Source organism: Apostichopus japonicus, chromosome 1 (genome assembly GCF_037975245.1).
Source record: "Apostichopus japonicus isolate 1M-3 chromosome 1, ASM3797524v1, whole genome shotgun sequence".
Lineage (NCBI taxonomy): Eukaryota > Metazoa > Echinodermata > Holothuroidea > Aspidochirotida > Stichopodidae > Apostichopus > Apostichopus japonicus.
Window position 1 is genome coordinate 20,459,120 of NC_092561.1, and position 24,765 is coordinate 20,483,884.

Below are 24,765 nucleotides of genomic sequence, written 5' to 3' on the forward strand. Positions count from 1 at the left end.
TCCACGTGTATAGCAGTCGTTAGCAGCGGGTGGAGATATACTAGAACAACCACTACGATGCATGTAAGTTACGATATACTTCAGATTATGAAAGAAAATAACACCAAGGGCAGTCCTGCCGCAAAATACAATAGTGATTCTCGTAAACCAACCCTTGAACTAACATTCAACCTGTATTTCACGTAACAGTCCAATGACCTTCGTCATCTATACTTTCATCCTTCCCCCTGCACTTCTTACATGACTAAAGAAGAGCTGCGGTTAGGACGTCGTCTGGTTTAGGTTAGGTTACATTAAGATTGTGTAACCAGTAACACTAAGTCTTTTATTCCGTAGGATAGGAACAGGTGTCAAAAATTGTTCGTTTTTCAGAAAACCGTAACTTTGTTCTGACAACCAAGGCAAATAGATTCGAGGTAACCGTGTTACAGTAAGTCTTTCTGTTTCTTCATTTGTTGACATGCCTCACCTAGTGGCTGCAGCTAGCATCACCTTGGCTCAATATGCAGGGGCCTACATCAATCTGCTTGTAAAAAAGGTCAGGAATAAATATGACCAACCTGAAGCTATCCCAGGATTAAACACAGGATTCATTGCAGGATTCAAACTCATCTCAGGATTCAAAATCATCCCAGGATTAATCCCAGGGTAATCCTGGGACGAGTTAAGGTTTTTATTTTTTACTTCAAATAGTGAAGAATAAAGAACGTCTTAACTGTTAGGAACCAATTAACATGCTTGTTTTTATTCTCGATAAAGTTCCTTGGTAAAGTTGGTAAATGTTCCTCATACTAAAAATCATCCATCCAATTCTGAACTAGTTTGAAGGTGTTAATAGCTATATAAGTTTTTAGCTTTGTCTGTTCACGTCGTAAATTCAGCAAATAAACTGATCATGTGTTACTATTGTGTACTATAGAACCATCGTTAATGTAAGATTAAGAAACCTTTAACCGGAAATAAGAGTCATGCAGTCGTTCGAGATAAAAACTAGGTATCCATTTGAAGGCATTGGATCACCTTATAGAAAAACAAAACAAAAACAAAAACAGGAAAAACGGACTAAACGCGAAGGTTACTAATCTCATAAGTCTAATTGCAAACCATTCGCGACTTAGAACTGAATAAAAAAGCTGCGTTCAATGCTTCCATCACTTATTAGTTTCCGTATGAATCCCGGATGCCTGCGAAACCATACGTTTCATTATAATATTAAATTTCTATATGCTATTTATAATTATGTTTCCCTACAGGGAAATCATTATCATCATAATCATCATAATCAATCGTCATAATCAATCGTCATAATCGTCATCATCAATCGTCATAATCGTCATCATCATCATCATCATCACCACCACCACCAAAATAATACTCTAGTCACTTCCCCTACCTACTACATTGGAAATCGGTTTAGAAATTATCTAATCGGAAAACGGAGTTTGACGTGAAGCAAAGTTCTACCCATAGATCACTGTTTGTACTTATGATCTAGTTACAGAACAAACTAACACTTAGAAAGGGGACGGTAAAGGGGAATTCCTCTGCAGCAAAAAAATATATAAACATGACGGACGGTAAACAAGACACAAGGATTCCTTCATTTCGCAGTCTACAGTCACCTTCAAAATATACGTAGCTAACATTTACGTATAACTTAACGAGAAGGGCCGGAAGTGGTAGCTTCCTATATAGTACATGTTATGACTACCTTTTGAGGACTGCTGGTGGGTTTTCGGTTTTGGATTCAACCAAGCAATTATAGTTATGATGTTAATGTTTAACTGTAGCTATCCGACAGTGTAGAATACAGCAAGACACGGTAATCTTAAATCACCCAAGCCGAAAAGGTGTGAGCTTATATTTGTTCTTAACGTGTAGCATATTATGCATTTATATGCCAGGGTGTTATAACACACTAACACGTGTTATGTTTTGGGAGCATGCGAGAGCTAGATATGTTAAAGATACAATACAGTAAATCGTAGTGGTATTATAGATTAGTAATGGTTGGACAACTGGTAAACGAAGACTACTTGCGCGGGGGATTTTGTTTTCCAGCTCGTTTCTATCGGTAAACGCTGTACTGTGTACGAAGGTAACCATTGAAACTAGGCCTGTGTAGACTCCAATGGACAGTCGTTATCATCACATGCATCTTGTTTACGTGATTATTATTTTTTTTAACACAGGCCGCAATAAAATGTGCCTCTAGCATAACACGTGTTATCATGTTATAACACAGATGCATATAAATGCGCAATATATTCAAGTCGAAAACGCTATTATAAGCAACTGTACAATTCGGTTCGGCTGCTTAAATAAGAAACTTGAAAAAAGAAATTGCAATACAAAAAAAAAAAAACCCACACACACAGAACACCTCGCATTTCTGATAAGCTTACTCTTGAACTGTCATTTTTCAAATACTTCCTTATGACATCATGTTGCGGATATCCTATAGACGTTGAGAACGGTACACTTTCATATATATGTAGGCCTATGAATGCAATCAATGCTATGTTGTCACACATCAGGTTTAAATCGTTCAATCGTACAGTTACCTCAACAAGGAGAGAACCAGTTATCGATTGAGTGGATTATTTTACTATATTTTCTTCTGTACAAAGTGTTGTATTTTTAAAGTGTCATACGTACGTTAGCTGTCTTTATTATTGATCAAGGATAACAGCGTTGAAACTTTAAAGATCAAATTGAATTAGTTACTGACAGTTGAGGTGTTTCCTTGTGTCATAACATAACGACAACCTTTCCTGGTAGGTTTCGCTGTTAAAATAGGTTCAGTGTTTACCGCAGTTCCCCTGTTTATATGTCACCTTTCTTTACTCTTAGTCAATCTTAGAATAACAGGATTACTTCTTTTGATCTAATTATTGGTGGAACATACATCAATTATGTATATGTTTGGTGTTCTCGTATGGCTTTCTTTGAACTTCCTCCGTTGTGTAATGTGCATGAGCCAGTGTGTGTATTCTCCTTATGGGACTGAAGAAACAACGGCAGCCATCGGTCAAACTGCTATCTTCGTATGCGGGCAAACGACAGGTTGCCCGAGTTACGTTTGGCGAATCTATCCACAAAATAGTGGAGGCATTTCCGTTTCGGAAGGTGCTACCAACACCGTGTATAACGTACACCACGAGACAACACCCAGTGGATCAAATGTTCTCCGTGTTAATAGTATAGATGAGAACTCACCCACATTTTATCAATGTATTTGTAGATACCCCACCACAACAGCAATCGCATTTGCATGTCAACAACTGACAGTAACAACTTTCTGCCAAGTTCAAATCCTTGTTGACAGCCGTTTAGAGGTAAGATTTTACTACTACTACTACCATTACTACTACTACTGCTACTTAAGAACAAGCTATTTTGTGCGTAATTTTTCCCTTTCGGGTATCATCATACACAAGTAGTGATATGAGAAGATGTTATTTCTTGTTATTAAACTAGTGCGGTTCGATTCCGTTCATGCGGTGCATTAAGTAAGGCATTTCGCTTGAAGTGCCTCTTCATTATTTATAGTGTAAATGTACATACACCTAAATTTAATTTGTTTAAGAATACAATGGTTCCTATTGATTTCCATATGTGGAGTAGAAATATTTAATCTGATATATGTTTATTTCTTCGATAGACAATATATTAATATTATTATTATTATTATAATATTTTATTTCATTTGAAGACGTTCAACGCAAGTAATGTTGGTCCTATGGAAATGTCCTTATTCAGTGTTACAGAGGGTGAGCATGTAGCAGTAACATGTGCAGAGACGAGTACATTCAAAACAAACTGTTCTAATATCGGTAGGTGAAAAGACCTTATTAAAGGTTCCAAATTGTGATGTTTATATTGTACTTGTATAATTGCCAATGGTGCAGTTTAACAGAGAACACAATCACATGATGGTGATTAAATCAGATTATAACAAAATACCAAACATCCAAGTTGTATTGATATCTCAAAGTTATAGATGCATTAGAACTTGCTACATCTTGGTGGTAGCAAATCCTTCCAATGCAGGAAAGATGCTACTCCTGGAAACGTATTACGTCGCGGGAGATCATGAATATCTCACCAGTAACGTGGACATTATTGATCAATCTCACAGGGTTTCATTTGACTCATATATATATAAATATATATATATATATAGCAAATATTAATGGTGTGGAGCCGAAGAAATGTATTTCCTTCAGTAATGTATATCTAGCTGAATCGAATCAGGCATGATCTCATCTCTGGTGGAGAGACGAGAAGTCGCAAATTATGTTTGAGTATTATATTATAGTGTCATGAAAATTGCCGTACATCTTAATTATTTTCGACATTATGTTATCTGTAAACGTTTGATTACACAATTTACAAACTCGGTTGATAACGTCTAAGAAACGCTTAACGTCATTGACTAACTGATCCAAATCTCAAAAAATTTGTCTAAAAGAATGTGGACATTTACAAATAGCAGATATTTATAAAATCTGGGGTATGATATGACAATACAAAAAACAGAGTTTAGTTAACGAACCACGACACCCGTCTTGATAGCTATTATTTTCATTCTTGATATAAAAGAAGTTAAATTAATTCATTGTTACTTTAAATCATCCTATCTCATAATAGGCCACACACAAATCTAACTGTCGTTGTTGTTACATTGCTTTCCATTGAAACAATTACGTTCAACCTTAAGTTTGAGGCGACATTTAAAACTTGTTGAATTACGGTAATTGTTAAGGCTTTGTCATCAGTTCATTTTCCATTTCAAAAAGAACTCTTGGGGTACCTTATAGTTTGTGTAGTTATAATAGCAGTGATTACTGTATCACGCACGTAACAAACACGGAAGGAAATATGAATCTGAGGATTCTATCAATGACTTTCCTTTCACAAGTTTTTTTTCGCCGGATATTTAGTCGATATGCAAGGGTAGACATCATTATTCTGTATGGTGTTCCGTTCATAAGTGTTTATAGTAACTATATACACCTATTGTTCAGTTAGGCATTTAATATTGTTATAAGGACATGTAATACACTTACTCTGTTCAATGTTGGCAGTCTTTATGTAAGACTATGTAATCTTCTTTTCTACCATTTAACCTGCAGTATGTATTTGTTGTTACTATGACTATAGCTATAACTGCCATGTTGTGTCACAGATGCGTCGACGTTGCCCAGTAGTATTGAGATACAAACTAAGCTTAACAAATGACACATATTCAATCTTCATCAAGATGATACAACTCGGTGCATTTTCTGTCCTGGTTTGAATCCGGTTTCCAGGCATACTTTGTTTTAAGGGGGGGGGGGGGGGGATGAGGGGCTCTTTCATTTTCCCAGCCAATTAATAATTCAGTTATTAATCATTTTGTCTTTCTAATTTTGCTATGTCTGAGTGAAACTGCTCTCTAAGAACACCATGGCTTTCCTGTTTCGATAGATAATAATGTACGATTTGTTTATCTATTCGAGGTTCATCGAATTTTACAATATCAAGATCCCAACAGAATTGCTTGTTCGAGTGTCTTTACCGTGAAATATGCACTGCAGGGGTTATCGTAAACGTTTTGCACCGTGATGATACGACCACAATAGCATCAACGGATTACAGTGCATCAGTGACTGCAGTCACGTATAACAGCACATCATCATTGACGTATCGAGATACCGATTCGAAGGCAGTGACGTCTGGAGGTATTTATCTTCCATTCTTGGTTGGTCTCTTATTAGCAGCTTTAACTGTTTTAATTATTGTTGTCGTTGTATGCGTCTACATTGGTTATTACAAAAGTAATCGAAAAACAAAATCAATACCCAGGGATAATTCGATGATTCCCGCATCAATAGAGACAGCGATTCCAACGTATGCATCCGTTGACAAGGTACGTCATATAAATTTGACACCAGAAAAGAATATTTTCGAGCTGGATGAACCAGCAGTTTGTGTAGCAAAAGAAGGTAATACCGAACACAGTGTAGTTTAGTGACTGCTTCTACTTCAGCAATAATTGAAAAGAAACACATAACAATAAAATGTTGGACACTATAGTCATGATCGCCTACTGAAGAAATATATATAGAATACATATATTATTTCTATGGAAAACAAATAATTATTCGTTGATTAAGCTCACATACTATGACTTTTGCTTGATAAGCATCTAAGGCCAATGGAAAGAACCAAGTGAGTAGATAAAGATTATAGAATATTTTCTAATACCTGTGTTTGACGATTGGTATCCTAATACAGTTTAGCCTTGAAATAGTTAGCTGAATATTTCTTAATTTTTAAGATACCTTAATGGCATTGTCTTTATTGTTTTCTTTATTTTTCATGGTCCATTGGCATTCGCTACACCCTCCCTCAACGGCAATCACCAACAACTAACAGCGTGTAACTGTATTCCGGTCGAGGCTGTTCTTCTAGTATCAGTATCAATCCTGGTGCTTGTCGTTGGCGCTCTATTAATATATATCCGATATTTGAAGACTAATGGATTTCCTAAACCAGTTTCAACGAATAAAGCAATCTTTTTACAACCAGTCGATGGACCGGTTTCTACATATGTTAATGCTGACGCGGGAAAAACAGCAACGTGTCATACTTGCGTACCTAATGCTGAAGTCATGGTCTCACCAATGAGCATTAGAGACAACCACGAAACGAATTGTTCAGCATCTAAACGTAATGTTCCAAACTGTGACGCGTCCGGCTACGAAATCCCTAAAAATATGGATTGTATGAATGAAATAAAGTATGAAACAATAAATTGAGGAGGAACAAAATTGTCATCAAGCCAAGCGATCGAAATCAACGAATGCTGCTATGAGCGCTACAAATTAAAATGATTATTGAGTCTGATATCAATTATAAAAATGTATCATTTGTTATGGTTTATGTACAAAGCATTAAGCTGAGTTATGCTCACGGAAAAAGTAAAATACGACAGGACTGTTTTAATCTATTTAATTTCAACGGATTGCCTGTGGTCTTACATTTTTAGGTTTATGAAAAAGTCATTGTAGATTTCGTGAATCATGTCCATGCAAAAGATCAGTTCTCACGGTAACATCGTTGCTGCCCCTTACTAATGAACACATGTAATACGTACTGTTGGTAATTCGTGACGGATCATCATTCGAAATCCACATAACGATATAAAGTCGCTGAGACTAAGTCAACATACAAAAATAAGGTACACTTGCATCAACATTCGAATATAAACAATGCTTTGACAGTGAATAAACATCAGGATATAGCTCTATATATACTAAGCAATCTAAGCCTCTTACGTATTTTTAAGTTAGACTTTGAGTTTCACGTCGTATTCTAGCGTACGTCAACTTGGATAAAATGAGCGCGATGCTAGCCAATACTTGACGTTTTTTTGTATCAAATTGTATGATGTAGAAGTAGGTAAGACACCAATGCCAACAGACTCGCATCAGGCAAAAATTAGAATAGCATATATTATATGTAATTGTTAGAGATTATAACTTGACGAAAATCTTCAGCATAATTTAGGAAGTTCACATTTCAAGTCAAGAACAATTGTTCACATGGCAAACATTACGGTCACAGAGTATGAAGCTCAGAACATTGATTCAGAGGATACATACCTTATTTTAAGGATAAGGAAGAAAACATTGTATAATATTCCGTATACAAAATTGGAACATTTTGAAATTTATTTCACTAACGAACTAAACCAACAATAAACGTTTTTCTTTATATGCTTCGAGTAAATGTTTCCATTGCATCGAGGAAGCAGTTGCTTTCAATTGGAACTCGATTGAAAAAATAAACGTTCGCATAGTGAAACTAAATCATGTCGCATGTAAACAGTTCCCCGTGACACTGGAAGACTAAATATATAGGTCAATGAATGAATTTAAAGGGCATGAAAAGGGTTTTGTTTTAAAGTGCTTGCGGTGTTTTAACATCCATCGTTACAAAACGTTAATTCTCTAAGCAAACTAATGTTACTCTACAGCAGAGTTTTTGGGTTAAACTTCATTGATGTTTTATAATGTTACTGTCGTGATCAGTAAGTTGAAAATAAAATTTTGGCAATGTGTTTCATAGAAATAACGATGACATGATTTTCACCGTACAATATGTTCTTGTTTCCTTTGCACAGTGCATATAAATTGTAATTAATAAAAGAAAACATTTGTAATATAAATTGTCTTGCACTGACTGATATTAAGGAATTAATAAGTGTTATATACTTTCTTTTAAATGTAAATTCGACATTGACATTGATTCATATCCGTATTAAAACTATTAATCTCAACATTAGCAGCTTTCAGAATCACGTTTTTCTCTATAGTATGTATATTTCATGCCACAGTTTAGCAAATGTCACATTACTGTATCAAGTTGTAGACTTGAGAAATACATGTGAATTGTAAATGATTGTATTATATATAGAAAGGAATTACAATATCTCCGATACCTCTTTGAAGCTAAGCTGTTGTATATTTACTCCAACGTAAACCATCGCTAGCTGCAATACCTTATGACGACTTCTTCTGATAAGGCTTCCCCGGATACCTGTTGTTGTGTTGAAAGCCGTAACGTGTAATATTATCAGGACAATTTTCTAAACATAGCAATAGAAGTTTACCAACTATCTTATCAAGTTTTAAAGTCAATATTCTTAACAGTACGAACACCGTCACGCATTATAGTAAATCCACTAAACGCACTGAGGTATTAGGGAGAAGGGAACATTATATGTGCATATTTAACAGAGAGCAAATACTCTACTTCACCTCCGTCAATCTTTTTCCTCAAATGACGGATGTTCTTGTTATATTATTTGTCTTTACTTAGTTGTCGCAATGAGTCTATGCATTGTCTCCTTCCAAACGTTTTTACATTGACAATGACAGCTACATTAACAGTCGCAAAATTTGAATATCACTGAAAGCATCAAATGATATGGAAAAAACTTTATTGATTAAATTTGTTTTATTTAACTCTTTGACCAAAAATATATTTAGATTAGTATTAAAATATAAATAGGCACGTAGAGATACAGTGGAATTGAATTAATATCCATGCATGACGGGCGACGAGAATACGAAAGTAACATATTTTCATTTGAACGTGTGAACATACAATCGAACTGCGAATATGAAGTCAACAAATCACTTACATTAAGCATGCACGCAATTTCTTGGCTGGTCAATGCAATGCTTAATTTTTAAAACAGTATAAAGTACTTGTATTGGTATCTATTACCTTATATGTAATACGATTATTGTCAGTATGGTTAAACTACAAGTGCTGACGTTTCATTGGAACAAAAGACGTACCACTTTGCCAATATTTATATCTTCAGCGGTGATCATAACATTAAAGGCAACTAAGCATAATATTTTTCTGTAAGAGAATTTTTATGGGCAATAGACACAAAGTTTCAAACGAAAGAATCTTCAAGGGTACTCATGGGAAACTATTTCGAGATTAACACATGTCAAGTCACATTAATGATATTGTCAATTTGTCAGTTACTTGATACTAACCACCCTGTTTGTAGGAATCGTAATTTAGAACAAAATATTTTCAAGCAGCCATATAACAATGGTGTGGTTTTTTATCGCGTGGTAAACCATATCTCGTCGAACTTTGAAGACAAATAAGTAGTTAAAGATACACACTGATACACTATGATACACGTATGTGACCAAAGTTGATTGCTTCCTGTGTTCATCTCGTATTCAGAAAAAAATGTAATGTTAAAGGCTGACTGTGATTTTGCATTTATTATTGTCATATTAATTTCGATTCACATTTTACACCACTGATGCATATCTTTTTAATCCTAAGAAAGGGAATTTGGATTGTATATCAAAGGCACATGTTAAGTAATCCGTTGTAATTCCGGGATATGCTAAGCAAGATCCAGAGAAGTTGAATAAACCCTGTCGTTTTCTTCTAAACTTTTGATATATTGTCCTATTTGATAATGATCCTTTGAATGAATGTCGCTTCATTTTGTCAACATATGATATTCTAATTTGACGTTTTGTAGCGCCGTCAGTAGGCTATCACACTATGAAGATATGGCGAAGAGTCATAACAATTAAAAACAACAGGAAGGAATCAAAATTGATAATTAAATTGTAAAATGAAAATAAAAAATGAAAATGAAAACACTAAATTCTAACAGGAAGAAGGATAGTTTGTGAAGGGCTTTAATGATCTGTAAGCACAATTTGCTCTACTTCATACTCAACTTCATGATATCAATGCCTTCGATTACCTTTCATTTCGAATGTTAAAACAGATTTGCTTTCATATGAAGAATTTGATGCTGTTTCAAAATAAATATAGCTTCCTGATATCGGAAACGGAAATTATTTGTCCAGTGTCAACGTCATTGTGGGAGTTTTTGTTGCTTATGGAACATAATATTGTTCAGCCTAACGTTAGTAAAGTTAACGTTAGTAGTACAGTGTCGCTTTGCATGCTAAGTAAAATTATAAAATTCTAGGCTACTGTATGTAATAACAAAATATGTTGATTAGTTTCCTGAGGTTTCAGGAGCCTGTAAGCTGGTCACCATGGTATCCGTTATATAATATAACTCTCTGCCGCCGTGTTATCATCGGAGTGGTCTTGGGGGCATGTTGCGTATCTTTGTTATAAACTACATACTTCAGTAAGACTGAAAAGAAACACACACATGCAACTCGTAGCGGTTGGGTGTAATTACAATGTCCAACTTACTAATTATATGTTAAACAGGATTCAAAGCTAGGTTACAATAATGCTACCCGTTCTTTACTTACCTTTTTTACTTACTTTTGGCGATCATATTTTGAGAAGTTTAGCATCTTATTATGAAGCGAAGGGAATCGACCAAATAAATAGAAACAATATTTCACTTTACATGTTTATAATCATTTCATTTTCCATTCAAACACCAGATCTAATAATTTACTTATGCTTGTTTCCGAAAATTATGATGCCGCATCATTGCATAATAGTGCGTATATCATACACTGACGGCTTTCCACAAGTCAGTCCTGTTCATTTATTGCTGTAGCATAATAATTTAATGACGTGCACCAACGCCATTTTTTGCTTAATCGAATAGTTAGCACACGATAGGACGGTGGCTACACGTAGAGACTACGTGTCCTTGAATTTTCTTGAAGTGAGTTTTGTTTTCTTACACATTTTCTTTGGTGTACACAAATAACGATACATTAATATATGAAAATACTGTCTTACGCTAGACTATCATACCGATGAAACCCTAAAGGTATTTACTCGCATGATGATATAGCGCACAATTCGAGACGATCTTTCTGTTTCGATGGAGCGATGAATGCATCGACATTGTGATTCTGTAATGCTGATGTTAAAATTGTTTCACTTTAACACATGGACCACTTAATTGTATATATAGACCACGAGAGAAACATTTAATATATCTATGTTATATTGTTCAGTCACAATTCATTCATGCCATGAACTCTTTTTATGTAAATACAATTTTGTCTAATTTTAGGTCAGGGTTTGTTCGGAAAGAAATATCAGTAAGATTTCCCAACACATCTGCACAAATTGTATGTCTACGATTATCACTGTTTCGACGAGAACCCGCACATTATCCTCCTTTGCGCGTATAAAGGTGCATTATCAATGGTAGATTTCCTGGCTTGATGGAAACATCTTTATTGACTTATTATGTATATATAGGGTATCATCAGTACATATAAATCATTACATCAACCATATCGAATTCGATAACCTCACAGTGCTTCGAAAGCCTATAGCAGTCACAGTTAATTCATCGTAGCATCATAGATGGATATTCTGCCCATACGGCGTTATTAGTTCATTAGATTAACCAATACTAGAGTGATCACAGATATTCAAGATATAACTTGTCCAACTGAAGTATAGATAGCCCAAGCAGAGAAGCAAACAAGAGATATATTAAAAAAAAAAAATTTAAGTTCGTTCACTTTTCTTCTTTGTAACTTGAATGCTTTAGTTCACATGTTCGAGTGATAGCATTTTGTTGTTATACCACTGGATGTCCATAGCGACGGAATATATAGTTGCAAAACTCTCAGATGTTTACATTGGATTGTTTGATACTGACCTGGAAAGTGAAATATTCAAAGATATTTATGAATTCATTTAAAGCGTCTATACATATAGATTCATTATTGGTTCATAAGTCATGTAACCGCAAAATTACTGCTACTGAGTTCTCCAAGAACTAGCGATGTTTAATTCCATCTTTCTAGGGTCTTTCTCTTTCCTTCACATATTTCTGTGCATAAACAGTATTTGTAACCAATGTTTTCACAATCAAACTACAATGCAGTAGTAGGTCAAAATGTAACAAGCTACTGTTCGTTTTGGCCAGGCTTTCCGAGGAATGTCTGGCGGATCTATTTTGACAATACCAACTACGATGACATCTTGGAAAGTTATTGCAATGACGAAAATAAGGCATGTCCGAAAAAGGCCCTAAATGGACAAAACGTTCTTCTTTTAACTGACGTAGCTGGTAATACACCGGAATATTATCAATGTGTATATGTGCGTTTCAAGTTCCTATCACTTTTGCTCGTAACAATTTCATCGTTGTGTGCGAGAGTAAGGACGTTTACAAAGAAAGTTTGATGGTAAGATTATGTATGTATATCGGTAAAAACATGCATTGCAAACGAAAAGACTTAAATTACACGATTTTAGGTGTGGGAGTAGCGAGAAGCGAAGTCAGGTGTCGTTGGAAAATGTTCCTCATATTTATCATTATAAAAGCACCTTAAGGATAAACTGTGCTTATTGACTTTATGGAAAATCCCAAAACTTGCATAAGAATTTTAGAAACATTATTTTAAAAAGTTTACTTGCTAGAATGCATCACTAGCTGGATACTATCTACTAAGTTAGATTGTTCTTTGATTTGTAATACTGTAATATTTCGAAAATTTAGTATAGACCAAACTAAACAACCTGCGACGAATGGGATCTGAACCGACTATTTAATCACATTATAATTTGTGTCCCACAAATCCATTGAGGTTGATTGCTGTAATTTGCGTTTACAAACCACTTGCTATAGATTTCTTTCATCTCTTTAGAGATTCCTGTGAACTTACGTGTCAACATATTACATTGATCCCTAATACTTTGTCTCTCACACTTTGTGGAAACAAATATTTGTGAAGAAACCATCTGGAAATGTAGCGTAAATATGACAGATTGACATCGTTTTAGGGTCATTGTTATCACCAAAATGATGCAGTCACCATAAAATTCATAACAATAGAATGTTCATTAATAAATAACTTAAATGTTTCCCAAATATTCGGAGGAATGCACCAAAGGGTGTAAAAGCATGCACTGACATGTTTTAAAAATAAAGAGTTAAGAACAACTGGTTCTCTTTTTCTAAGCCACCTTCTCTAGACGCGACCGCTTCGAGGCCTTAGAGTTTTATAAACTCAATCTGTACTATAAGTATAAAGATGTAAGGATCTGCAGTTACCGGTCATGATAAATTATAAACCATTTTATATGATGACATGCAATTTCTCTGTGCTTTGCCTGATCACGACATTATATAATGTGAATAATACGTTTCAACTTTTTGATTTCTTTTTCAAGATTCATCTGTGACACGATTCATATATATACCATATGTATTCTAAATTTGAAAATTGTGGCTTCACTACAGCAAACCCTACTACTACGTTCTTCAATTTTTTACAAAAAGTTGCAACAATTCAACCAAACGTTGGCAAAGGACATCCCAAAGATTAGGCTTCCCGTTAGCAACTGTTCACGACAAGTCTAATCGTTTTGTGTTCAACTTAAATGTGTTATAAAATAACGCCGCCTGAAGAGGAAAGTATATTCATCAAGTTCGTTACCCATTTTGTCGGAGACACCTATATTTCAGTGAGTTATATTGGTACCGGATAACGCAAAATTACTCATAAAAGACAGGCGCAGATCCATGAATCCACAACTAGGGGCGGTGTATATCTCGTTTTTTTTCTCCTTCTTTTAGCATTGCCACCAACAGAGCACAATGTTAAGCGTTTGTCAAAATATCCTTGTACCTATCGAGAGGATGGAAAACTGCCAAGAATCATCGTTTCATATTGGGTTTCCCTTTAAATGTTTTTCATTCCTTTTGAAATTAGTTTTGAAGTTCAACTACTTCCTTGTACTTCTAGGTGCTTCTATCTTATAATATGATGCATGATCATAGCTTAATAGTGTAGATAATGTAGAGAAGGTGCTAATATCTTCTCAACTGCTGCAGTATAGAAATGTCCTGCTGAAATACATGAAGATATACGCTACCGTACAAACCAATTAATAATCAACTTAAGAAGGACAGCTTCCAGCACGAGCTTGAAAGAATAAAACAGAATTCTGTTTATTTAATGTTCTTAGGCTGTTGCATCGTGTACAGTCACGTAAGATTATTTTAACACTTTCATTCAGTGTGCAAACGAATAATGTTTGATTACGCTGGGTGTCAGTCAGTAATTTATGAGTTGGATTAACTTTAATACTGAAAACTAATATATTCTAATCAAGATTTAACTACAGCAGAGCCAGGTTGAAACAATTTTCTCATTCTTATTCGATAATTGGATCAACGTGGTGTTGCACCTATAACGTGTACAAATTGTTAGTGCTGGTTTGCTTGTACTACTTTACTTACTTTTATCTTGGAACCGCAGACAAGAAGGAACGTTAATCAAATTATCATGCATGTTTATATCTTTGTGGGATCACTATATTTCATCCATTGTTGTTTGAGCATTAGTCCACCTTGTACTGAGACTGACTATCCAGATGAAAGTACAACCGCAGCCATCGGTCAAAATGTCACCTTCGAATGTGAAGTAGATGGAAACTGTCCGTATTTTTATTGGTTTATCTACCTTGCAAATACAAGTCGAACTAACCTCTTTGAACGAGAATGCAAGAACAGCTATAAAGCTTGTCACGAAAAAACATATGATGGACGAAACGTTCTTCGTTTAACTGACATAGATAATCGTGTAGCTGGATATTACCAATGTCTTTGTGCCTCAAACCCACCATATGCCTTTGCGTGTGAACGATTGTTTGTCGGTTGCCAATTTGAAGTCCTCGTCAATAGCGTTTTGATGGTAAGATTTTAAATGTTTTAGGAAAACATTTGAAATTTGATTGAATATTCATTAGACATTAGATTAACCAACAAGATGGAATAAAATAGTGTTAAGAAAAAAACTTGATCATGCTCTCCGTTGTAATGACGAGTTTATGATATAACGCTCACAAATGTGTTGTTAATAGATATTTCTTACTTTGGTATTTACATAGACGGTTTACGTCTGATCTTAGTTTCAAGAAAGAAACAGTTTACGAGTTCGCTTTCAGTGATATCAATTTTTTATCATACATTAATTAGTAGGTGGTTTTGAAAGTACGTATATATTGTTATCATTTTCGAAAAGGACATTTTATACCAATTTTATTATTAATAGGAGAAAGATCCTGACTGCATGCATCAATGTTTGAACTATATTTTGGTTTCAGTTCGATTCAAGTAATGTTAGTCACACGCAGACGGATGTAATCAACGTTACAGAGGGTGAAGATATAAGAGTGAATTGTCCAAACACCAGTAACTCGCACAACTGTTCTGAAGGTAGGTAAACATGGAGACTGAAGGAGGGTTCCCAAAACTTTACATGTTTGATTAAAAATTGCTGTTAACTGTTATCAGTGTATTTTCTTGGTATGAAATCCATAAATCTTAACGGTATCTAAGATACATATATGGTATTGGCCCTATATGCTGCTTCTCTTCATCGAACGTCATCAACGACCACTCGAACGGTTTGACGGTGACGTTGGAGATTAACTTAACAACAATTCATTCTCAAGGAAGAAAACCCTCATGTCACTTTTCAGAACTAAAGGTTATCTATAAAGCAACTTATTAGTTGGGTTTCACCTGAGTGTTCTTCTCACTAAGCCATGTTATGGCATTTTTTTTTAAGAACTCGCAAATGGGGTTTGGCTTCTGCAATTAAAAACTGGTACCTTCATCAAAGACCTTATTATATAATTTACAGGAAAGTTTTACAAGGTTGAATTTCAATTTGATCTTACATTTTCCATATGTTCCTACAAGTTCGTAACAGTACCTACAAGACATTTCCTACCGAAAACTTAAGAAGAAAACAATCTGAAACAAAAATAAGGTTGTAGCTGGTATTTTTATATACACAGTTCGACTTTTGAGAAAGAAGATGACATTTTTAGTAAATAGTTGACAGTGTGAGAAAATACTTGAAATGTAGAGAAAAAGGAGAAATAAAGAACTGAACAGGTGTAATTTTTAACGCCACATTTGGTGCACCGACCCATTTACAAAACTAAAATGTTTCTGAGGATACCCTGAACAACACCGGTTTTCCGCCATCCAACTGAATGTTATTACCTTCCTAGACCACTGCTGTAGCATCTAACACCGACTTGAACCAAGATACCGAAAGAACAAACCAGAATTAGTTTAAAAATATGAAGTTAAGCTTTTGTCAGTGCTGTCCCAACCATTTCTAGCAAAACAAACTATAGCAAACAAATATATCCATAAATGGTTTCGGGTTTGAGCAAGTTAATTTTTTTGTTCTTCTTAACTAAACTTTACATTTTGCGATGTATGGAGGAATCACGTTGTAGTGTTTCGAGGTGATTTCACCTGCAAGCATTTGCAAGGTTTTCTTGTAATCACTTCCAAATCTCTTCCTGTCATTTGTCTGGTTGTTTATTGTTTGTATTCTATTAAAGATGGAATATTCTGAAATATAGTTCTATAAAACGATACTAAACGGAACTTTGAATTCTCTGTCTTTAATTTTGTTTGACATTTGTTTTTGGCGGATTCTTATGCCGCTGTTTATCATTGTATGAATGCATAGTCTCATGGGAGATGAAATGTTAACATGAGGGTGAAAGTGGAAGATATCCAGATTTATAACAACACAGTAATAATGGCTAAATCATGACAATCATTTTATATGGTCTTGGTTATAAACCAGAAGTATTCATTTCTGTAAAATAAAATATCTTTACTTTAGAGATATAGAGACATTCACCAAATCAAAGTTGAACTTCTAAAAAGCTCACGATTTGTGAAACTGTGAATGTCATGTTATAGATAATATTTACATATCAGCAATAATATTTTTTGTTCAAGATTCATCAAGAACGTTCACTGCAACAAGATCTCATCAAAATTGCTACTTCGAATGTAACTGTAGTAGGATAGGCGCCACAGGAGTTACCATCAACGTACTGCAACGTGAAACTACCACTACTGCAACTTTAACGACCGCAGCCGTACATTATATTGCATCAACCACATCATTGGCGAGTTATAGTAAAGAACAAATGACAGATGCTAAGACACAAAACTCAGTCAGTACCGGTATTGGTATGTCCTATAACGATAAGTATATTGTAGACATGATTGTTTTTGAAATAGTAGCTAAAGGCCAGTATCTGTTAATAGTTACTGTCAGTCTATGCGTCTCAGATCTACCAAGACTGAACAAATACCAACTTAAAATCAGTACTTCTCTAGCAAGGGTCAGAAGTTGTGACTGCTTTACTTCAGCAATAATTGAAAAGAAAAACATAGCAATAAAATGTTGGACACCATCGTCATGATCGCGTACTGAAGAAAAGCTATTATTACTATGCAAAACAAATCATTCGTTGAGTAAGCTCACATACTATGACATTAGCTTGTTAAGCGTCTGAAGCCAATAGGAAGAACCAAATGAGGAGATGAAGACTATGTATACTTGAATATGATCTAACTCCTTTGTTTGACGATTAGTATCCTCATACAGTTTAGCATCGAAATAGTTAGATGGATATTTCTCTTGTTTAAAGAGACCTTAATGGCATGTCTTCTTTTATTTTTCATGGTCCATGGACATTCGCTTCACCCTCCCTCAAAGGCAATCACCAACAACTAACAGCATGCAACTGTATTCCGGTCGTGGCTGTTCTTCTAGTATCAGTATCAATCCTTGTGCTTGTCGTTGGTGCTCTATCAATATATATTCGATTTTTGAAGACTAATGGATTTCCTAAACCAGTTTCAACGAATGAAGCAATCTTTTCACAACCAGCCGATGCAACGGTTAATACATATGCTAATGCTGACGCAGGGAAAGCAGCAACGTGTCAACCTAATGCTGAAGTCATGGTCTTACCAATGAGCATTACAGACAATCCCGAAGCAAATTTTTCAGCATATCAACGTAATGATGGAAAGTGTGACGCGACCAACTACGAAATCCCCAAAAATGTGGATTTTACGAATGAAGCAAATTATGAAACAATGTATTAAGACGGAATAAAATCGCATCAACCCATGCGATCGAAATAAATATAAATGCCGCTATGTCCGCTACAAGTTGAAATGGATATTGAGTCTGATATCAATGATAGATATGTGTCATTTGCAATGTTTTTTGTAAGTATTAAGCTGAGTGGCGCTCAGATTAAAATTAAAAAATAAATGCAAGAACATTTTAAACTATATAATTTCAACGGATTACAGTGGTCTAACATGTTTAGGTCTATGAAAAAGTCATTGCACAACTTGTAAATTATTTCCATGACAAAGATCAGTTCTCACGATAACATGTTTGCTGCCCCTTACTAATGGACACATGTAATATGTACCGTTGTAAGTCGTGACGCATCATCATTCGAATTCCACATAACGGTATAAAGTAACTGAGATTAAGCCAACATAAAATAAAATAAGGTACACCGACATAAACATTCAAATATCAACAATACTTTGACAATGAATAAACATCGGGATAGCCCTATAATAAACAATCTAAGCCTCTTACGGAAATGTTAAATTTAGGATTTAGGTATTCATTTCGTATTAAAATGTACGTCAAGCTTGGTGAAGTGGATCTTCACCAACTTGTATGGTAGGCCAATAGCTGACATCTTTTTTTGTATACAAATGTATAATGTATAAAGTAGGTAACTACCAATGCCAACAGACTTGTATCATGTAATATAGCAAATATGAGATATCCATATATTATATGTATTTGTTATAGATTACAACTAGACAAAGATACTGAATCTACTAAATAAATACAATATATTAGGAAACCACTACTAACTAAGTGCACATTTGAATTATGCTTCAGTACAATTTAAGAAGTTTTGATTTCACATATTTCACGTCAAGAACATTTGTTCACTTGGCAAACATTACATCATAGAGTATGAAGCTCAGACTATTGATTCAGAGTATACATACTGTATACATAAGGATAAAGAATCAAATCTAGTTTAATATTCCGCATACATTATTGGATCATTTTGTGTTACTTCACTAACAAACTAAACTAACAATCCACGTTTTCTTTTATATGCTTCGAGTAACTGTCACAATTGCATGGAGGAAGCAGTTGTTTTCAATTGACAAAATAAACGTACGCATTGCGAAACTGTCGTAGTCACATGAACATTTCCCCGTGAGACTGGAAGACTGAACATACTGGTCACTGAAATTATTTAAAGGGCATGACCAGGATTTTGTTTTAAAGGTTTTGCGGTGTTTTAACATCCATCGTTACAAAACGCTAATGCTCTAAACAAAGTAATGTTACTCTTCAACAAAATTTATGCGTCAAACTTCATTGGTCATGTTTATTATTACTGTCGTATCATCACATATCATGGTCTTAAAGGAATGATTTATGCAGAACATTCACAAGTGTAAGTGTCAATGAATATTTATGAAAAGGATCAGACTATTGAACAACTATAGAATAATGTATTAGCTAATTCTCAATGACAACACAAACCGAATTGATGCATGTTACGTCACGGTTCTGTACTGTCACCCCTGTAACCACGGTTAAGATTAACGATTCTTGGATATCTCCCGTTCCCTCTGTTACAGACCTGAGTGTTATTTTGATGATAAACTCACATTGATGCCTCATGCAAATAACATATCTACCGCTCTGCTTCACACGCTATAAGAAGATTTAGCCAATTTGCAAATATCTTGATCAAAATTTGACCGAGACAATTACCTATGCTTTTGTTTTATACAGAATTGACTGTTATAACAGCCTTTTTTGGTCTTCCTGATTACCAATTCTCTTAGCATCAGCGCATTTAAAACATTGCCGCCAAATTAGTTACCCTCACAGATAACATATACCACTTTAAACATATTCTCCACCAATTTCATTGGCTTCCTGTTTCTGGAAGAGTAAAGTACAAACTTCCCACCCTCACTTACAAAGCCGATCATGGTTTTGCCTCAAACTATATTACAACTTACTCACCTTACAAATTCAAACTCGCTCACTAAGAGCTAACAGTGCTATTCTCCTAAGACCACCAAAAATTAGAACTAAGACGTACGGTGAGCGTCCTTTTCAATTTGCCGCCCCCAAACTCTGAAACGCTCTCTCTCCCGCCACCCACATAAGAAATGCTTCTATAATACACAAATTAAATAACGTCATAAAAACTCACTTATTTACGTGCTACTTTCATTGGACTTTGTAATTGTTTCGATCCTTTCGTGTATCTTTAAGTTTTTGTTCTACTATGCTGTAGTTTTGTACTAATTATGTTTCTTGTAAAGCGCATTGAGACCGTCGGTATGATGCGCTATGTAAATTAGTATTATTATTATCTCTTTATTCAATATAAACTTTTGACAATGTGTTTAAATATAGATATCGATGACATAATATTCACCTTACAATATGCATTTGTTTTCCTTTGCATTGTGCATAGAAATTGTAAATTATGGCAAGAAAACATTTTTAATATAAAATTTCACGGGCGGACTGAGATTAAGGAACAATAAGTGTTATAGTTCTTTTAAATGTAATTCGACATTGACATTGATTCATATCCCTATTGAAACTACTTATCTCAACATAAGATAGAAATCTCGACTGTACGGCTGTTATAAGGACAATAGTCTTAACATTAAGGTTTGATATGGCGAAAACTGTACACCAAAGAAACCAATAAACTTTTATTACATAGTATTGGTAGGGACTGGAAGTTTTTTCACTGTTCTGGATTTTCCGGCAAACTACAATTTCAAATATATATATATATATATATATAGAAATGATATTGATATATATATATCGAAATGATATTGATATATATATATTGATATATATATATAGAAATGATATTGATATATATTGATATACATTTTGATTAACTTATCTTTATTTTATTATAGCTCCTCAATGATCGTGTGTTGTGATAATACATCGCATTATGCTACTCTTTATCTTGTGTGGACGAAATCTTCAAGTGTTGGGTGTCAATACTGCTTCCCATGTGACAACAATAGCATTAATAAAATAATTATGCTAACACTAAGATTATGTTGATAAATTATTATGTAGAGAGTTGTTGTCGTGAAAGAAAGGCCACCTTTATCTTAAATGTAAAATATATTTTATTTTAGTAACAGCTTGTACATATTTCTGTTTATATGTACTGTTTTCGACTTTAATCTTCGTGTCTCCAAAATCGTGACATAAACAGTTTGAATTAACATCTGTTTCAGGTTTGTCCTTATTTTTGCATTGGTTCATGTTTAATGACAGGCTTGTGTACAATCTGAGTATTAGAAACGTATCGGCGGAAAAATTGTACGCTTGAGAATTGAAATGAAGTTCACATTGACATATTGAGAAATGAGTTCAACACCATTCCAACAATATATCTCCAACATGTAATGACAACATCATATAAACTACGTATCGTTGTCACAAACTTCAACTGAGTTTATCAGTATCAATGGCTACATGTTAACAAGTCTTTAGCACATGTCTTAACTTAAGCATAATAACTTATTTTTCTATTACGCCTTCCATCGATTTATCAAAAAGGGAGAGAAAATATTACAGTACTGTCTCTAAAGAAAATAATATTACAGGAAAAAACGTGTCTAGAAGTAGGCCCGAAAAGAAATACCAAAACATAAACCCAAATAAAATAAATATATATGGCTTATAATGACAAAAGTAAGATGTAAATTTTTAATGGGAGCATAAAGACAGATATAGGTAGTGCCGTTAACATTGCATTGCGCAATAACTTAATATCGTCCTTAGGATAACTTTCTGACGTATATTGTGTCCGTAAGATGGAAAAGGCCGCCGACTTAATGCATTCTCGTAACATATTTTATTAGTTTCCAAACTTGTAGGAACGGTTACGCAAGCACTCTTTCCTTTTTGGCTAATTATTCAGTATTTTGTCCTATAAATGGAAATCGGTCATAGGCCTAATGTTGTGTAATTCATCATTAGCTGTTTGGCAGTCGTACTCTACAGTTCATCACAATGTGTTACAAAATGCGTGTGGCGGTATTAACAACTTAAAGGAACGGATATCTTGCAGTTCAATTGCCAAACGTGCGATTCACGGTTCCATCCATTGAGGCCTCCAACCAATCCCGTTCCTTCGTGTTCATTCCAACATTTCATGATCGAAGGCCACTGCTTTAGAATTGCAAGCATATTTCAAAGGTTTCGCCATTGTTTCTCTGCATGGTAGCGCAATCTCAATGATCCGTTCCTTCATGGACCAGCTGCCATTGAGAAATCGAAAAGTAAGCAGCCTGGATAGACTCAAAGAAACGAGCAACAGACAACTCTCCGAGTTGCTCGATCATTAGTACCTTCCAGGAATGAGTTAGGAGTATATTTATTCACTATTGTTGCTAATAATATCGTGCGTTCTGCCGAAGGTTCTTTAAGTTTACCACGCAAATGCAACCATATGAGCAGTAAGTTTGCCGTACCCCATAACGTTTAGAATACAGTGGATAAGCTGAAGTTGAAGATGTGTGGCAATACGGTCAACTCTATAGGAAAGTTTAACTTGTGGTTAAACGCAATTTTTACCTACAATTTTTTTAAACGCGTACAAAACTGCATTTTGAACCTGACTAGCCTCCGTCAGTTGAACAAATAAAACGTATTATTGCTGATAATCATGGTTGGTCAACCTTTTTGTATTCAATTAACAACATAGATAAGTTGATAGACCTTCTTTCTAATTTATAACATAGATAAGTTCATATCAAATTCCGACACCTCATTATCGTCATGAATTTGAATAATTGTGAATTACTCCACGTAATCAAGATGCGGGCTATATATAGTTATTTTAGTTACATAGTTTGGTAGTTAATCAGTTACTAATTTGGTGAGAAAAACAAGGTTAACCATGCTGTCATACGCTAATATGGGTACAGTGGAGAAGTGATAATAAGTTACTCGCTAGTAGCAATCCTTTCCACATGATACAAAACGTAAAGTAGTTGCCAGATCTGAAAAACGCGGGTTGGCTTATTAATACTATACCGTTAATATAAAGCTTTCCGTACATGTAGTACATGATAAACAACACAGTGTACTGTAAGTATTAGATTCGAATAATACAGTGAACACCATGTATCGTTGACTACTAAAAGGTAATATCACATATACAAGTTGAAAGAGCCCCCTTAACTTTTCGCTGTCACTAAATAGTCTACGAAAATTTCAAATACAAACTTAAAGAATTATTTTACGTATACGTTTTTAACATTGACCTAGTATCACAATGATGGGAGATGTGTATATCATTTTATGTCAGATCGTCAGTAAAATATGGACTCGGAATTCCGTGAGCAATGTCGAATTTTACACAGTATGATTCTTGTGCTTCGAAGCATATATTTACACGATACTAATTGATATCAAATCGTAATGTCTGTTGATGGTTTCGTTGATATTATGTTTATATCACCATCGAAAACTGAAGTAGGATTCCATTTTTTTCTCAATAATCATTAAGGAACTGAGTCTGGGGTGTGAAGTGAAAAATAAATTCTACCAACGGGTCAGTATAAATCTCATAGGCTGCAGATGATGATTTACATTTTTGAAACTTATCACAAACGTGCAGTCCCTCTGTCTACCATTTTTTTTATACAAAGATTGGTTAGTCGTTGATTAACTAAGTGCATTTGTAGGCAGATGTATAATGAGTGCAGAGAAGATGTTTGTATTACTGATGTCATATCACAATTAATTGCTCCATTGACTTACTAAAGTCGTCGTTTCCAAGGCCGCTAGAGCTTAGATAGAATTAGTTTTCGACTGATATTTCCTACCAACCACATGATATATCTGATGGCTATTACAGCCCATTTATTTGCCACCATGATCGTTTAGATTGTTGAGCTATAGGACAGTTCAACTGTTAGCATAATGCTCCTCAACCCAGTGACATCTCTTGCTGCGGAAATTTCTTGTTGCACTCAAGATTTTCTAAAATAATTTTTAATGCCTTAAATCATCTCAGTCTTTCAGATTTGTAGACCATTGGTAGTTCATTTCATCTTTTTCAACAGCCAAGAAAGAATGATGGAGACTCACAATCTGCCAAAAACTAAACATTAGAGTAAGTCATCTTAGGACATGCCCTACCCTAATTTTGACACGGCACCTACTGTAACAGCTGAAACTAAGGTTAAGATAAACATAGCTATGAAACCCCTACCCAAGTACAATGGAATGAACAGTCTTTGCTTTGCATTACAGTTAGGTTTCAGTATGATATATGGCACCTTTGAATGAATAT

At 34.7% G+C, this 24,765-nt stretch overlaps 2 protein-coding genes across 2 annotated transcripts in view; both read left to right on the forward strand.

The window, feature by feature from the left end:
- The first annotated feature begins 2,368 nt into the window (after nucleotides 1–2,368).
- LOC139971014 (uncharacterized) lies at nucleotides 2,369–10,930 on the forward strand. Its single transcript, XM_071977155.1, has 4 exons — nucleotides 2,369–3,338; nucleotides 3,716–3,836; nucleotides 5,505–5,726; nucleotides 6,424–10,930. The coding sequence occupies exons 1-4, from the start codon at nucleotides 2,916–2,918 to the stop codon at nucleotides 6,804–6,806; spliced, it is 1,149 nt and encodes a 382-aa protein (XP_071833256.1). The 5' UTR covers nucleotides 2,369–2,915; the 3' UTR covers nucleotides 6,807–10,930.
- A 1,293-nt stretch (nucleotides 10,931–12,223) lies between these two features.
- LOC139971037 (uncharacterized) overlaps nucleotides 12,224–24,765 on the forward strand; it is a 42,913-nt gene continuing 30,371 nt past the window's right edge. Inside the window, exon 1 of the mRNA XM_071977195.1 lies at nucleotides 12,224–15,157. Within this exon, the coding sequence (XP_071833296.1) occupies nucleotides 14,799–15,157 (359 nt within the window). The 5' untranslated portion in view covers nucleotides 12,224–14,798. The remainder of the gene's footprint in view (nucleotides 15,158–24,765) is intronic.

Coding starts and splice junctions, on each gene's coding strand:
- LOC139971014 (XM_071977155.1), top strand. CDS start 2,916: ATGTATATGTTTGGTGTTCTCGTATGGCTTTCTTTGAACTTCCTCCGT. Junction 3,339..3,715: donor TTGTTGACAGCCGTTTAGAG/GTAAGATTTTAC, acceptor TTTCATTTGAAG/ACGTTCAACGCAAGTAATGT. Junction 3,837..5,504: donor AACAAACTGTTCTAATATCG/GTAGGTGAAAAG, acceptor TATCTATTCGAG/GTTCATCGAATTTTACAATA.